Source organism: Rhinolophus ferrumequinum, chromosome 17, assembly GCF_004115265.2.
Source record: "Rhinolophus ferrumequinum isolate MPI-CBG mRhiFer1 chromosome 17, mRhiFer1_v1.p, whole genome shotgun sequence".
NCBI lineage: Eukaryota > Metazoa > Chordata > Mammalia > Chiroptera > Rhinolophidae > Rhinolophus > Rhinolophus ferrumequinum.
In genome coordinates this window covers 14,895,032-14,913,032 of record NC_046300.1, presented here as the reverse complement: position 1 = coordinate 14,913,032, position 18,001 = coordinate 14,895,032, and the positions used below count along the sequence as shown (strand labels likewise).

The 18,001-nt window shown below is 35.9% G+C and overlaps 1 protein-coding gene across 8 annotated transcripts in view; it reads left to right on the top strand.

The window, feature by feature from the left end:
- Nucleotides 1-18,001, top strand: part of GOLGA4 (golgin A4) — a 98,898-nt gene that overhangs the window by 59,634 nt on the left and 21,263 nt on the right. For all 8 annotated transcript variants that reach the window (XM_033133217.1, XM_033133218.1, XM_033133213.1 and 5 more), the window contains 8 exons: nucleotides 153-308; nucleotides 1,692-5,929; nucleotides 6,494-6,615; nucleotides 7,011-7,141; nucleotides 13,032-13,139; nucleotides 14,952-14,972; nucleotides 15,155-15,223; nucleotides 17,793-17,868. In XM_033133217.1, the coding sequence (XP_032989108.1) occupies nucleotides 153-308; nucleotides 1,692-5,929; nucleotides 6,494-6,615; nucleotides 7,011-7,141; nucleotides 13,032-13,139; nucleotides 14,952-14,972; nucleotides 15,155-15,223; nucleotides 17,793-17,868 (4,921 nt within the window). The remainder of the gene's footprint in view (nucleotides 1-152; nucleotides 309-1,691; nucleotides 5,930-6,493; nucleotides 6,616-7,010; nucleotides 7,142-13,031; nucleotides 13,140-14,951; nucleotides 14,973-15,154; nucleotides 15,224-17,792; nucleotides 17,869-18,001) is intronic.

Sequence of the window (18,001 nt, the reverse complement as noted above, 5' to 3'; positions counted from 1 at the left end):
CAGACTAGAGCCTGGGAAGAGAGAGGTGATGATACTGCCTACCTCACAGGGCTGGTGTGCAGACCGAATGAAATGAATGATTCCTACGGAAGTGCTTTGGGAATGCTGAAGATTTATATGGGTCTAAGGTAGTAGTATTGTTTTTGGCACAGGAAAAATGTCAATCAGAACATTTGAAGATCACTCAAGAAAAAGAACAGCAAGAATCTTTGGCCCTGGAAGAGTTAGAGTTGCAGAAGAAAGCAATCCTCGCAGAGAGTGAAAATAAACTTCGGGACGTTCAGCAAGAAGCAGAGACTTACAGAACTGTAAGTTTAAATAATATTCAGGTTCCAGAGCTGTGAATTTACTTGAATATGAAAACTGCGTTATCTCTCCAGTCAGTATAAAGTTGTAGAGAAGCTTTTGTTTTACTGGGTTAGACTTAACATATACATGCACTTCCTTTTTAGGTAGTAGGAGCTATTCATGGGAGTGGCTTGCTGTTTGCTACGTGATGCTCCTGACTCTGCCTGTAGCTGGCTGTACCATCAGCCACTCACTCTGATTCTTTGCACTCACATGCAGCATCTCCACTCCATTGCCTCCTCACCCTGATCTTTAGGAAGTGGCTTCACTTTGTGGGCAGCCCTTGCCCTGCTACCTTCCTGACTATCAAGCTTCATCTTATGTCATGTCCTGGACATAATTCATACTCTGTTTGTATCACAGTTTTATTACCCCAATGCCCTGCTTTTACATCGAAGTTTTTCCCCATTTCCCCATATTAAACATAATGAATATATTTGTATATGTATTTGTGTATGTCTCAGTGTGCACATTATTAAGGCCCTCTGGCCCTTCCCTCAGGCGTATATGAAATGTATGGACTGTTTTGAATAAATTAACTGATGTTATTTATTTGGCCTTTTGGCTCTGATTTAGATAGTGAAACAGTCACAACAATTACCCATAGTTCTAAACTATGTTTTATTTTCCCATTTCTAATATTTATATAAGGTGGCGTAGTGGAGGGGAATGGGTACTCAGTCCTAGATCTTTTACTTGCTACTTTTGTAAATTAATTATACCTTAATATTTTCACCTGTTACATGAAGAGATTGGATTTGGTAATTCCTTAAAACCTGCTCTGACATTCTGTTGCTCTGCCTCACTTCGCCTCTTTTCCTTTAGAGTAAGGACTGATATTTGCATAAGATAATAGTAATCTTTGTAAAATTTGTTTAAGTTCCTTCTTTTTGCAAAACATTCTAAATACTAATTTTTGGGGTAGAAAACTCAGATACATTATTTATCTTCCAAAATTCAATTATAAAAGTAATAGAAGAATATTACAGGCCTTAAAAACAGAAAAAAAAAAACCTATCTTTCTCTCAATAGTTATTATTATCTGCTTTATGATTTATTTCTTTTTGACTATCCATTCAAAATATCCTTGAAATATATATTGTTGAAGTAGTTACCCAAATAGGTAGAAAGAATCTGGAATTATGAGTTGTGTTAAAAATAGAATCTTTTCTTTGTTATATAATTCTTTTAGGAATTGAGCAGAGATTCTTTGTCCTTTCTAGTGTTTGGTTAAATCTTTGAAATTTAGATAAATAACTATTAGGTGTAGATATCATGTTGTGTGTATCATTACTAATAAACAGGTCTATACTTAATAAAAATACATCTGTTTTTATTAACAGAGAATTCTGGAATTAGAAAGTTCTTTGGAAAAAAGCTTACAAGAAAGCAAAATGCAATCAGAAGATTTAGCTATAAATTTGGAAGCTGAAAAAAATAAGCACAATAAGGAAATTACAATCATGGTTGAGAAACACAGGACAGAATTGGAAAGCCTGCAGCATCAGCAGGATAACCTTTGGACTGAAAAACTCCAAGTCTTAAAGCAACAGCATCAGACTGAAATGGAAAAGCTTAGAGAAAAGTATGAACAAGAAAAAGAAACATTGTTGAAAGACAAAGAGAGTCTCTTCCAGGCTCACATAGAAGAGATGAATGAAAAGACTGTGGAAAAGCTTGATGTGAAGCAAACAGAGCTGGAATCATTGTCTTCTGAACTGTCGGAAGTATTAAAAGCCCGTGACAAGCTAGAAGAGGAACTTTCTGTACTAAAGGATCAAGCAGATAAAGTGAAGCGGGAGTTAGAGGCCAAGCTGGATGAACAGAAAAATCATCACCAGCAACAAGTTGACAATATTATTAAAGAACAAGAGATATCTATCCAGAGAACCGAGAAGGCATTGAAAGATGAAATTAATCAGCTTGGGCTTCTTCTGAAGGAAAAGGATAAGCATTTGAAAGAGCATCAGGCTCGTGTGGCAGATTTAGAGGCAAATAGGAAAAGATCTGAAGGAGAACGCCAGCAGGCATGTGCTGAGCTGGAGCTTTGTCATTCCCACCAGAAGACCACACACGAGCAGGCGACAGCCTATGGGGAGCAGCTGGCCCAGCTTCAGGAGAAGCTGTTGGAGTTAGAAGCAGAAAGAATTCTTCTTACAAAACAGATCGCCGAAGTTGAAACACAAAAGAAGGATGTTTGTACTGAGTTAGACACTCACAAAATCCAGGTGCAGGACTTGATGCAGCAACTTGAAAAACAGAATAGTGAAATGGAAGAAAAAGTAAAATCTTTAACCCAACTCTATGAGTCCCAACTTAAAGATAATAACATAGAGCAGGGACAGACCAAGCAAATCCTGATGGAAAAGGAAAATGTAATTTTACAAATGAGAGAGGGACAGAGCAAAGAAATTGAAACACTCAAACAGGAATTATCAGCCAAGGAGGACAGTATTAGCAGTTTGCATGAAGAATATGAAGCCAAATTTAAAAATCAAGAAAAAAAAATAGAAAAAATTAAGCAGAAATCAAAGGAGATGCAAGAAACATTAAAGAAGAAATTGTTGGATCAGGAAGCCAAACTTAAAAAAGAGCTTGAAAATACTGTCCTAGAGCTTAGTCAGAAAGAAAAACAGTTCAATGCCAAAATTTTGGAAATGGCACAGGCTAACTCAGCTGGAATCAATGATGCAGTATCAAGACTGGAAACAAACCAAAAGGAGCAAATAGAAAGTCTTACGGAAGTGCATAGGCGAGAACTCAGTGATGTCATATCAGTCTGGGAAAAGAAACTTAATCAGCAAGCTGAAGAACTTCAGGAAAAACACGCAATCCAATTACAGGAAAAAGAACAAGAGGTAGCAGAACTGAAGCAAAAGATCCTCATATTTGAGTGTGAAAAAGAAGAGGTGAACAAGGAAATAACACGGCTGAAGGAAGAAGGTACTAAGCAGGATACATTATTAAAGGAGTTAAAGGAACAGTTAAACCAGAAGTCTGCTCATACGAATTCTCTCTCACAAAATGAAACTGAATTGAAAGTACAACTTGAAAAGCTGGAAGTTGACTTGAAGCATTCTCTGAAGGAAAATACTTTTCTTCAAGAGCATGTAGTTGAACTGAAGACACTGGCAGAAAGAGATAAGCTTAAGGTTTTTGAGTTGACCGACAAGTTGAAAACCACAGATGAAGAATTCCAGAGTTTGAAATCTTCACATGAAAGAAGTCAGAAAAACCTAGAAGACAAAAACTTGGAAATCAAGAAACTGTCTGAGGAACTAGCAGTTCAGTTGGATATTTACTCTAAGAAAACTGAAGCCTTAGTACAAGCTAAAACAAATGAACTAATCAGCATTAGTAATAGTAAAATTAATGCTATTCTCTCTAGAATTTCCCATTGTCAGCACCACACAACTAAAGTGAAGGAGGCACTACAAATTAAAACTTGCAAAGTTTCTGAATTAGAAGCACAACTTAGACAGCTAACAGAAGAGCAAAATAAACTAAATAGTTCTCTTCAGCAGGCTACCCATCAGTTAGAAGAAAAGGAAAATCAAATTAAGAGCATGAAGGCTGATATTGAAGGTCTTGTAACAGAAAAAGAAGTCTTACAGAAGGAGGGAGGTAATCAGCAACAGGCTGCCTCCGAAAAGGAGTCTTGTATCACACAGTTGAAGAAAGAATTATCGGAAAACATCAATGCTGTCACACTGATGAAAGAAGAGCTTCAAGAGAAAAAAGCTGAGATCAGCAGTCTTAGTAAACAACTAACTGAGCTGAATACTCAACTTCAGAATAGTATCAGCCCAACTGAAAAAGAAGCGGCTATTTCATCATTAAGTAAGCGATATGATGAAGAACAACGTGAATTGCGGGATCAGGTGCAAGATTTGACTTTGAAAGTTGAAACGCTGAGTAAAGAGAAAATTTCTGCTCTTGAACAAGTAGATCACTCATCTAACAAATTCTCAGAATGGAAGAAGAAAGCACAGTCAAAATTTACACAATATCAAAATACTATTAACGAACTGCAGATGCAGCTTGAGTTGAAAACGAAGGAAGCCAGTGAAAAGGATGAGCAGATAGCTTTATTGAAGGAAGACCTTGATCAGCAAAATAAAAGATGGGAATGTTTAAAGGATGAAATGGAAGATAAGAAGAGCAAGATGGAGGAAAAGGAGTGTAGTTTAGAGACTGAGTTAAAAACTCAGACAGCAAGAATTATGGAATTAGAGGAGCATGTTACTCAGAAAACAATTGAAATTGAGTCCTTAAATGAAATTCTTGAAAATTATAATCAGCAAAAGAATATTGAACAGAATGAAATGGTTCAGAAACTGCAGCATGTTCAAGAGTTAGGGGAAGAAAAGGACAATAAAGTGAAAGAGGCTGAAGAAAAAGTCTTAAGACTTGAAAAGCAAGTGACTTCCATGAAATCTGAACTTGAAACTCAGAAGGAAGAATTGGAACACATGAATTCAAGCGTGAAAAGCAAAGAAGAGGCGTTAAAGGCATTGGAAGATAGACTTGAATTAGAGGGTGCTGCAAAATTAGCAGAACTGAAGAAAAAGGCTGAACAAAAAATCGCAGCCATCAAGAAGCAGTTGTTATCTCAAATGGAAGAGAAAGAACAGCAGTATAAAAAAGATACAGAAAGCCTTCTGAGTGAACTAAATACAAAATTGCAGGAAAGAGAGAGAGAAATTCACATCTTGGAAGAAAAACTTAGGTCAGTGGAAAGTTCACAGTCAGAAACATCAGTTGTACCCACATCAGCAAAAAATTTGGCAGCACGTACTGAGCAAGAAGCAGCAGATTCCCAAGGCTGTGTGCAGAAAGCATGTGAGGAGAAAATCACTGTTTTACAGAGAAATTTAATTGAACAAGAAAAGCTACTGCAGAGGCTAGAGCAGGAAAAAGAAGAGGCAGTTTCTTCTCATTCTGAAATGCAGTACAAATACCAGGAGCTCTTAAGAAAGCTAGAACATGCCGAAGCAAAGCAACACGAGGATCAAGGTGTGATAAATCATCTTCAAGAGGAGCTTGAGGCAAACAACAAGAAGTATTCCTTGATAGTGCCCCAGCACATGGAAGAAGAGGGAGGTGAAAATAACATAGGGGCAAAGCAAAACTTGGAAAATGCACTTGAGGATTTGCAGAAAACCCTCCAGGAGAAGGAACTAACCTGTCAGATTTTGGCGCAAAAGCTAAAAGAGTCCTCTTGCTTAGTAAGAGAGAAGGAAAGACACAGAGTTGAAATGGAAGAGCTGACCTCCAAATATGAAAAATCACTGGCTTCACAACAGCAGATGGGTGGAAAAAGTAAATCCACAGAAATTTTGGGAGAAAGTGCTGAAGGAAAGTCCAAGTCACATGCGGTGCAACCCCAGTTGCTTAGTAACAGGGAGGCTGAGCACAGTGACCTGGAGTTTAGATTAGCATCAGCAGAGCAGGAGAAGCAGAAGCTGAGCAAGGAGATTGTGAAACTGCAGAAAGATATTCGAATGTTGCGGAAGGAACATCAGCAAGAATTGGCTATAACAAAGAAAGAATATGAACAAGAAATGGAAGAGAAAATCAAGTAAGTGCGTTTTCAGCATGACTATTTCTAAGGCGGTCCTCCTTACTTAAGTCCCTTTTTTGTGCCTAATACGGTTAAGTTTCACCTACCTGAAGTATTAAACATAAATCTAGTAAGTTAAATACTGAGGAGAAATAGAAACAATTTAAGGCAAGACACAGTGTTATTCCATGTACATTTAGGGGGGTAAATCCTTTTCTTACATATAAGATCATGGTTTTTAGGTTCATAGCCAAGGAATTATTTTCATTTTGTGTTAATTTAGGATTAGCATTGGATTATATGATGTAGATGTGTATGGTGAAATATTTTCAGTGAAAAGAAAAATTTTCAAATCCCCTAGAGGTAATCTTCCAGAAGTAGTTTACTGTGCCTAGTCTCTCTGTCTCTGTCTCTGTCTCTGTCTCTCTCTCACACACACACACACTGACACACTCCTGTGTGCCCTTAGAAAGTGTTTTTATACCACTGAGATCATACTGTGCGCACTGTTGTGAAGACCAGGTAACTCTTTGCAGCTTGTTTTTTTGTATGACAACTGTTAACTGTATTTTTGTTACTCAGGCAGGAGCAGGAAGATCTTGAGTTGAAGCACAATTCTACATTAAAACAGCTGATGAGGGAGTTTCATACACAGCTGGCACAGAAGGAACAGGAGCTGGAAACAACCGTAAAAGAAACCATAGGTAAAGAAAAATTTTAATTCAATAAAGAACAAATCGGAATCAGCAGAGACTATTTATAATTTAGGCCTAGTCTTTTCACACTGTGCTAAGTGCTTTAAAGTAATTTAACTGGAGAAAAAAGGATTTTTGCCCAAGAACATTCTCTCATGGGAACCTGGCACTACTTGCATGGGCATGGCTTGCCTTACTGAGAAGAGGAGCAGGTGAAAGAACCTGAAAGCATTAGGTAATTAATTTACTGTATAAAGACACGTCTGCTGTCTGAGAAGAGTACATCTGGTCAGTTGATTTTTATCAAATTTGATTTGGAGCATGGGTTCTTACTGAAATTGGGATATAGATATTAATTCTTACCTAATGTGTTTTCTTGTGTGTGTCCATTTTTCATTTATTAGATAAAGCCCAGGAAGTGGAAGCTGAACTTTTGGAAAGCCATCAAGAAGAGACAAATCAGTTATATAAAAAAATCGTAGAGAAAGAAGATGATCTCAAAAGAACAGCCAAAAGATACGAAGAAATCCTTGATGTACCTTACTTTCTCTATTTTGAAATTTAGCTGTAATAGATTCATGGTAGTGCTAAAGAAAATCGGATTATCAGATTTCCTGTTTTTCATAATGTAGAGGGTTTTTTTTCTTTTTTGGCTCAATATTGTCTACGTTAGTATTTCTACACTGTATGCAGATTTATAAGGAGTCTAATTGATTTTCACCAAGATTTTAGTTTCCTGATCAGATTCTGCTAACTAGGCAGTAAAGTCCAGTTGACAGGTATTGAAGCGACAATGAATTACTAAGGGGAAGAATGTATTCTCTTCTCTGTCTTCTTCTCAAAGTCAGGCTAAATTGTGAGAGAACCAGACTAAGAAGTGAGATTTTGTGCTTAGGTAAAGTCTAAATAATCTGAGAGTTAGTGTGTGTTTTGGAGTGGCTACTTAGCTTAACTGGTGTCTTTCCAGGATGGCCAGTTAACTTTATTCCATCCCTACCCAATTTGCACGTCCTCAAAGGACAAAAAGTATGGGAAAAAATGGAATGCATCAGCCAAATCTTTTATATTTAGTGGGAGGATATTTCAATGTGCTTATTCTACTAATGGTGGATTATCAGTCATTTTTGTTTGTGAATATAAGCCATGAATGCTAGTGAGTATTTCGGACTATAGAACATTTTCATGTGTAAAACAATGTAAATTATTCTTCATTGCAGATTCTTTAGTTACTCCAAGCCTTATTTCACCATGTACTGAGAACCACTTGATGACTAAGAATGCGTAAATCAGAGAATCATGCTTCACCTGACTAGGGCAGCAGTAGAAGTTTGAGCCAGGAATAGATTCTAATAATAATTTTAAATATAATTGAAAAGGGTGAAATTCCAAGATATGACACATACGTATAAATGCCACCATTTTATCCTTTTTGAGTTTTAGTTCCATTATGAAAAGAAGGTTTGAATAATTTCACTCTTTTTTTTTTAAAGAGCAAATCATTCATTTATTGTTTAAAGATCACAAGACAACATCTGGATTTCTGGAGCACAATTTAAATAGTTTACTTTTTTGATAAAGCAGAGTATAATAGAAAAAAACAGTTAGTTTCCAGTAATAGCTATCGCTCTATTCAAAATTAAGACTTCTACAGACATGTTACCTGGAAACAAAAGCCTGGTACAGTAAGCAATGCTTTATCCAGAGCGGCCACTTTTTGTGTCAGGAAAAAAGTTCATTCCTATAGGAGGAATGATGTGCTATGTACAATGGCTGTAAGGTCACAAGCTTGAGGGCCCTGGAAGTATATTCTCCTATGCCACATTCAGTAGTTTGGTGAGTTTCAAACATCAGTTTACCTGCAACCTTTAACTGATATTTCAGTCAGGTAAGAAAATAAATTAATGTTTATTTAATTTATGTTTTTTTTATTTACATCGTTAAAAGAGACACAGTTCATTAACATGTAATTCTGAATAAGAATTACATTTGAGACTCCTTGTTCAGATTTTGGTTAGTAGTAAGAACCTTTCAGAAATTCCAGTTCTTATTAATAATTTGTTAGCTAGGATACATTCAGGCATCAGCCACAACTATGGAATAGGCCCTGGTGAAATAGGTCAAAACTGGGCCAAAAAACATATTATTATTATCAACGATAGTATCATAGCTATGCCTTTCGTAATTAATAACATTTCTAAGAATTTTCATTTGGCACCAGATGCTGTGTTTTAGAGAAACACTCTGGGATGTTTTGAATCAGACTTGGTTTTGTTAGCTGAGTTATGGGAGATAATTTCACATTTTCTTATACTTCCATAGAGTGTATATGTGTGAAGTTTTAAAAAATACAGTTGTTTCTTGAATCCTTATAAATTTTGGAATTGGAATATACTTTAAAGCAAGTTTAGTTTTATCGTTTGTTTTTCTTTTTCCCAGAAGGAAAAGCAAGTGTAGCATAGTATTTTGTAAAGACTTTTCCCTGAAAAAGGACCTTGGGGAAGGCGACGGTTGTTTATCATGGATCAAATTAAGTCAGGGAGCTTCACTGCAGGGATAAACTGCCACAGCTATAGAGTTCCCTTTTGTGAACTGCTTCTTTTTCTCTCTATGGGTGGGATAGAGATGGTAGATTTTCCTCGGTTGTGACAAACGTTCGTAGCTAGAGGGGTGAGGGTGCAGGGAGAGAGGTTAGCTGCTGGTATGGCTCATCCTTGAAAAAATCTGCTGTTTACTCGGGGAAATGAAGGGAATGGACCTTTAAGCTTTAAGCTTAGGGGAGCCGAACAAGTGGGCAGGAAGTGGAGGGGGGGCAGAGGAGCTGGGTAGGCACTCCCCCAAGCTCTTTCCTGTGTCTTAGACCAGCACTGTCCGTTAGAAATACAATACAAGCCACAAATATGAGCCACCCATGGCATTTCAAGCTTTTAGTAGCCCCATTAAAAAAATAAACAGGTGAACTTAATTTTAATAGTATGTTAACTGACCCATTATATCAAAAATAGTATTTCAATATGTAGTCAATGTAAAAATTATATATGTATTAATTCTTTGAGATTAGCATATTTTCACGTTTACAACCTGCCTCAGTTTGGACTAGCCACACTTCAAGTGCTCATGGCCACAGTTCTAGGATGGCTGGTGGCTACTGGATTGGACGTTGTGGCCCTAGACTTTCAACTGCCAGGTCTAGGGCTGACTTTGTGATTCAACAAGTCCTCATCGAAACACACCAATTACATACTCTGTCTTGAAGAATTTCTTTTTAAAAATGTAAATATTACTAAAAGGGGATATTAACAGTTCTCAGCAAACATCATATGAGTTTGATTCTGAGACATATTCTCACCATTTTCCCACTCAAAAATTTTTGGAATTGGACTTTTTCTGGAATTTGTATATATTATGTAGTGATATCCACCCTTCCCCCCCAAAAGCTGTTATCAAACAAAGGAATTCTTGTCTGCTTTAGTAAATCATCTGTTTCTCTGTGTGTATCTCCAGCACAATATCCAACATATAGTGGGCTCTTAGGATGTCATTTTTCATTGTGTCGCATTGTACGTTCCTTCCCTCTCAACTCCACTGCTGCCACAGTCTGGGCTGCCATCTTTCACCTGGTCTGGTCTGTTGTATTAATTTCCCACCTGACCTCCTTGCTGCTAATCTTTTTTTCTAAGGTATTCATCTCTTCCTATCAGAGTTATTTTCTACCTTGAAACGCAGGTGTGATCATATCACTTCTCCTCCTTGATACTTTCAATGGCTTGCCATTGTCCCAGTGATACCTCCCCCAATTCAGTCAGTTTCAGCCAAACTCAACTTGAGCTTGTTCTTCCCCGTGTTTTACCTTTGCTTATGCTTTTCTGTGTGCCTAAAGATCACATTTTCAAGTTTCATGAATTCATACAGTTGTTACCATCTCTTTTTTGGCTTTTTAAGTTTAAAATTGAAGTTTAATTTAGAAAAAAAATTGTTTGAATCAAATGTATTCACATGGTTTAAAGACCATAATATAAAAAAGTATAGTTGGAGAATGGTCTTTAATGAAAATGGCACATATTTTTATTCTCTGTTTTATACAGTCCTGTCTCCCTTCTCCCTCCATGAGTTTCTTATGTAATGTTCCAGTATTTCCTTACGCAAACTGAAACAAAAATGAAACATTCTTTTTCCCTTTTCTACCCAAAGTTAGATTTTCTAAATATACTCTTCTGCATTATATTGGTTTTTTTTTGAAACCCCTGAACTGGAATTAATTGTATCTGTGTTCTTTTGGTACTCATCTATATTTATTGCTTCACTTATAACATGTCACTTTTGTCACACATACATGTATAGAGATATGTTAATTATCTGTCCTCTCCCTTAGACTGGAAGCATTTTGTTGGCAGGGATTTTGAGGTTCTAGACATGTATCTCTAGACTTGAGAACCTAGCCTAATGCTTGCTTCATACTAGACAGGTGGTAAATTTGAGGGAGGTGACACATGGTAGGACAGAGAAGAATTCCTTTGTGAAGAGGGGTGGTGAATCTCAAAGGAGGTATGGGATACACACAAGTAAGGGAGTTTACCTAATCGCCTTAGTCTGGAACTCAGAGCACTTTCACTGGCAGGAAGTAGCTCCTAAAGCCACATTGGATTCAAATCTGGTTTCTTTTTGACATTGATTGTATTTTAGCGATTTGGCTTTGGCATAATAATTAATCTTTAAAACATAATTACTACATATGTGCATATTCAATTTAACTAGATTTGCTTATTGTTTTTACGTCAGAGCAAGCAGTACTGTTTTTTCTTCCCCTCCAAGATGAGAAAGCTTTTGCAAAGGAAATTACAGAACCATTTCTTAAATTAGAAATAACATCAAGGATTCTTTTTTAATTCTTAGAGGACTCACTTTAGGTTGGTATCTCACAACTGTCAAAGGAAATGTCAGAGACACAGCTAATTGTCATATTAAAATCTGGGCCTAACTGAATAAATAATTAACAGGTGATCCTTACAAACAGGGCTAAGCCACACTGACACAGACATCACACAGGATATGCAATAGTAGAATAAAAACGGTAAACCAAGACTGTAGGTGTAACGTATTGTATTGTATTTACAGCAGGTTCTGGTCAGGGGTGGTGTAAGGGTGGTGGCCAGATTAAAGTGGGTCCCAGTGGGGAGATGTCGAAGGAGATCCCTGTTCTGCTTACGTTGAGAGTAGGGGTTCGTTCTTTTCCAGGTGTTCTAAGTTCATGACAGGTAGTATTTAAAATTAGATTTTCCGTGTCCCCTGGTTCATTATCTTATTTTGTGCCATGTGGCCGATTTGTTTTAGTTTTTGAGACTTATTTTTTCTTGATTCTGGCAAGTCAGCATCTGTTAAATCAAATACCTGTTTATGGTTGTTTTTCCTGTTTAGACTCTTACTCAGCAAACACTTGTCCTGCCTTCATTACTTAAATCTGATCAATATTCCAATTCCAAGTGTTCTTTTTGCACAAAGGTTATTGCAAGATTTGTAAGAGCAAGGAGAGTTCTGGACCGCTTTGTACAGTAAATCATGGCAATTATCAAGACAAATAAAGAAATGGAAGGATGGGCAACAGCCTTTACGCAGGGTAATCAACAAAAGAGAATGATTTGTACACCAAATTTTATAAGTAGGATTTTTTTGACCAATAAGTTATATACTATTTTTACAGCCTTGTCTGTTTTTTTGCAAAGTCCAAGGCAAGTAGAGACATTAAATTGGTTACCAATACATTAGACAGTAACTATTTTTTTTTTCAAAAATAGATTTTAGTTGAACATCTACCTCAAAATATCACTGGTGTGGTTTGGGGGCAGATGTGTAGGAGGTGTGCAGGTTTGCTGAACTAGGACAAAAAAACCCATCTCTTGAATTGTACAGCCCATCCAAAGGGGCTGGGAAAAAACCATCACAACTTTTTATCAGTAAAGTTGCCAGCTGGCTGAGCAATGCTGTGCATAAAAGTATCTACCAGTTTAAATTAATGGTTATTTTATGGAAATCAAATCCTAATATAGAAAAGACCAAAGTCTTATAACACAGGCTGTATATTATAGTTCTGTCACAACACTGCTACACACCTAATTGTTGCTTAAACGTGGGAACCCTAGTTTAAGGGAGAAGAAATACCTTGGTGAGCTTTATCGGGTGGGGACAGAGGGAGTGAAGGTGGGAAAAAAAGATATCCTAGGAATAGTGAGCTGCATTAAAAAGGGCTTAGAGTTAAAAGTGGGGTATGATAGAAAGTGTTTAGAGCTCTAACCACAGTAATAAATTACAGTAATAACAGTGGTTTGTGACTCATAAATGTTTTGGTATTTGTTTTTCCTACAGAGAGAGTTTTCTCTATACCCGCTGTTGCTGCTCTACTAGGTTCTTTAACACCTGTTTTTATTCTAAAGGCTCGTGAAGAAGAAATGACTGCAAAAGTAATGGACCTGCAGACTCAACTTGAGGAGCTACAAAAGAAGTATCAGCAAAAGCAGGAAGAAAACCCAGGCAATGATAAAGTGAGAGGAACTGGACTTTGTGTCACATTTCTTGAAAGCATTGTCATTTCCATTGTTTATAGACAATTTCCATTTCACTGTTTATAGACAGTGAAACTAAGTTTCAGTTAGGTTAAATAAAATATTGAAGCTCACACAGCTAATGTTGTATTGGGAATTTAAACCCAATCTGCCAGACTTCAGAGCCTAGACATTTCTGTTATCCTAGGGCTTCTCAGTCTTTCTTGTGGAAAGAGCAGCAAAGGAAAGTGAACCTCAGAGCCCTGAGACATAGCCAAAAGTGGTCCATAGGAAGTACGATAGTTTTAGATTTTTATATTTTGTGCTAAAAATTCATGTAAATGTTATATTCTACTCTATAAGATATCCTTATTTGCAGTCACATTGAAATGTTTTTAGTTATATACCATTATGAAAAACAATTCCTATTTTTGTCCTTGGTTAATGGGACAGATACAAATACTACAATGGGATTATTTTGGAAAATTGGACTGAATTCAAAGACATCTGGCAGTGCATATCTAGGCATTTTAATAATCTCAGTCTATAGGTAAAATTGATGCTATGAAAGATTGGCCATGTTTATTCTGTGGTTTCCTGTCCCACTGTGCAGCCCAACAGGGCATGTGGGCCCAAGTCTGAGAAGCCAGATAGTGTACCGTTCTACTTCCTAAAATGTTCTCGCTCGTCCAGTGTGGTCTTTATATAACACTGTCATGAGGGCCTTGGGAAAGTTTGATGTTCATGTCTTCATCCTTGGGAGTTATAGAGGATTCATTACAGAATGTCAGTTACCAGATAGCAATTTTCCAGACAACCAAATTACATGGACCATTTTTCCAAAATGGAGGGAAGAGATCTTTATAAAAGGGCTTTGCTATGCCGTGCCTCGTGGTACCTTACCTTAGTTATTAACACTTAGCAAGCTGAGTGGACTGTTTCTCTATTTCTTTAAGAGCTACTAGTTCTACTGTTTTAGTTTGTTTTTTAAATTTTTTGCCATTTAGTCATGATAGGAATATACTAGGTATTATGAAGTATTACTTCCTATGAGACAAATACATGTACTTGAGTAACATGTTCTTTTCCTTAATATCAAAATAAGTATAAATGTTGTATATAGTGACATTTTGACCCATGCTGGGCTGCCATAGAATATTGACAGATTATGAAGTTAATATTTCGAAGGTCTTCTGAGTCATTCACCTTGTGTCATAAAAGAGAGAAAACATCCTTCATTTTTATTCCTACTCTAAAAAACATCTTATTTTATTCTTCATGAATTTTTATCCTTCTTGAGCATCTTTTGTTGTTTCTGGGATGTTTTGAATTGCATATCAGTGTTGATTTCAGTGAAGTCATTTGTGATTAAAGCTCTGAGTGGATTCCCAGAAATAGTGCTTTACAAGTTTCCCGAAAGGGTCCATGTGCTTTAAATGGATGTTAATAAGTTTAATTTTTAAAATTTATACACACAATACATGAATATCTTCATGTTGTAAATGAGTCAGGTAATACAGAAGTATAGAATAAACCCTTCCTGGTGGGCGTGTCCTGTCATTGTTAGGAGTTTGCTGAGTGGCCTTCCAGTCCTTTTCCTTGTGTTTACTTACGTTTGTATATATTTACACTGGTTTGCATAGCAAAATAGACCAGGTTTACAGCCAAATATTTAAAATCTTATTTCAAACCTGACCACTCTGTTAAGACTATAACTTAAGAATTCTTATTTCCTTGTCATTTTGTATTATTCACTTTTACTGTTTCTTATAGATTTTATTGTATACACTCATTTTTTTCCTCCATTTTCAGGTAACAATTATGGAGCTACAGGTAAGACTAAATCTTCCTTGAATTTGACTGAAGGTAGTGCATTTTCAGGAGAATTCTGTGTTTTAAGTTAAAACATGAAGAGACTGTTCTAATAAGAAAAAAATTTCCCAAGCTATACAGAAATGTGTCCAGGCAGTAATTAAACCCATATACATTTCAGATCTGACTTTTTGTTCTTTCAGACACAACTAGCACAGAAGACTACTCTGATCAGTGATTCAAAGTTGAAAGAGCAAGAGTTCAGAGAACAGGTAACAGATCTAATTGCTGCCTTTATTTTGAACTAACTTCCTTAATTTATGTTAGTATGTACTTGGGTTTCATTTAATTAAAAAAAAAGAACTGATCTAATAGTTAACTTTACAGTTTTTGTCTTACATTTGTAGAGGATATCTCCATAAATTCGTCATTACCTGTATTTAAACAAGAACATTTGCATCCTGTTATTTCTAGTGCTTCGCATTTTGGATAACAATTTATGTTTGTTTAATTTGTAATAACTTAAGTTCTAAAAGTTAATTTTTGGTTTTATCAGAGGGAAAATACATTGATATCAATCTTTACTACTTTTTCCTAGTGGTTAAATTGTCTTAACTTAATATAGTTTGTCCACATATTGTCCAGTAATCTAATTTAAATAGGACCATGTGTGTATGCGTAGAAGGATGTACACACATGCAAACACCAGTATACGTGTATCTGTGGTGCATGATCTTTAGTTGACTTTTTCCAAACTGGAGGAATAGTGCCTCAGGTCTGCAAGCTAAGTTTGAAGGCTAAATCTTCAGGGATATTCCAGTTTTCTTAAAATTAATACAAATAAAATCTTGGTAATTGTTGAAACTAGGTGATGGATATATGGACATTAATTGAACTATACTTTCTGTATTGAGTATGTTTGAAGTTTTTCATAATTTTTTTTAAAAATTCATAAAATTCTCATTTAACATTTTCGATAGTTTCTTAAAAACTGCAACTTTAAGCAAAATGACGTATAATGAAACCAATTTTACCATAGGCTAATTGATGGAAACAAGAGTTAAGTTCCTGTTGCATATTGCTGATCATAAAAACATCACCAAACTTCTAAATAAAGACCTAAAACAGTTCTAATAGTAAACATTGAAACAAATGTGAGTTATATATGCATTTAGGAAAGATTAATACAAACAAGTAAGATAATTATTTTCCAACCCACTTATTTTAGTTTAGGGTCATGGGTGGCTGGAGCCTCTCAGGGCACAAGGCAGGAACCCACCCTGGACAGGATGCCCTTCCATCGCAGGGCCACTCACACACCCCACACTCGCTCAGATGGGGACAATTTAGACTCGCCAGTTCACCTAAAGTGCACATCTTTGGGATGTGGGAGGAAACTGGAGTACCCAGAGAAAACCCATGCACGTGTGGGGCAAACGAGCAAACTCCACACAGACAGTGGCCCCGGGTGGTAACTGATTTTTTTTTCATCAGTTTTATAACAGAATGAAGTTGAAAGAACATTATTCAAGGACCTGCTATACTAAGTCCCAATGTTACTTTATTTTTTTCTATTTCTCAGTGGTTAACTTTTCTCATCTATTCTCAAGGTTACTAGTACTTTAAAATTCTCTTCTCTCATCCTCAAATCTTCAAACTGTTCTAACGTAACAATTTTTGTGTTAGTTATTTTTTTATAGTGGTAAAATACATATAACCAAATCGACCGTTTTAAAACACATGATTCATTGACATTTAGTTCATTTATAATGTTGTGAACCCATCAGCATTATGTAGTTCCAAAACATTTCATCACCCCAAAAGGAAACCACATATCCACTGAGCAGTCATTCCTCTTTACTTCCGCCCCAGCTGCTGGTAACCACTAGTCTGCTTTCTATGTCACTGGATTTGCCTGTTCTGAGTATTTAATATAAATAGAATCATATAATACATGGCCTTTTTTTATCTGGCTTCTTTCACTTAGCAAGATGTTTTTATGGTTCATCCATATTGTAGCATGTATCCATACTGCATTCGTTATGACTGAATAATATTCCATTATATGGATAGAACACATTTTCTTTATCCATTCATCAGTTGATGGATGTTTGGGTTGTTTCTACATTGTGAATAATGCTACTAGGAACATTGTGTACAATTTATGTTTGAACTCCTGTTTCCAATTATTTGGGATATATACCCAGGATTTGAATTGCTAGATCATATGGTAATTAAGTTTTAACTTTTTGAGGAACCACCTAACTGTTTTACATAGTGGCACCATTTTATATTCTCACCAACAAAGTATAAAGATTCTAATTTTTCCACATTCTCGCCAACAACTTTTTTGATTATAGCCATGCTAGTTGGTATGAAGTGGTATTTCATTATGGTTTTAATTTGCATTTTCCTAATGACTAATGATGTTGAGCATCTTACCATCTGCTTGTTGGCCATTTGTATATCTTTGGAGCAATATCCATTCAAGTGCTTTGCTCATTTTTCAGTTGTGTTATGTGGTTTTTTGTTGTTGAGTTTTAAATAATCTTTATATGTTCTGGGTACAAGTCCTATATTAGTTGTATGACTTGCAAATATTTTCTCCCATTCTGTAGATTGTCTTTTCACTTTATATAGGAACAAAAGTTTTACTTTTGTTAAAGTTCTATTTACATATTTTTTCTTTTATTCTCTGTGCTTTTGTTATGTAAGAAACCATTTGTATTAATTTGATTTGCCTATATGTTGTCTTCAGCATTAAAAAATCTAGTGGCTACAGCAGTCCTTTTACATATGATTTCCGTATGAATTTTATATGATTTAAATATTTATTTTTAGATTCACAATTTAGAAGACCGATTAAAGAAATACGAAAAGAATGTATATGCAACAACTGTGGGGACACCTTACAAAGGTAAGAATTATCTTTCATATATTATGCATGGTTCTCTCTTATTGGTAGATTTATAGATGATTTTTATTTTTGTCTTTGCTAATCTAATTCTTTACAATGAATATATTTTACTTTTGTAATTCACCAATAACTA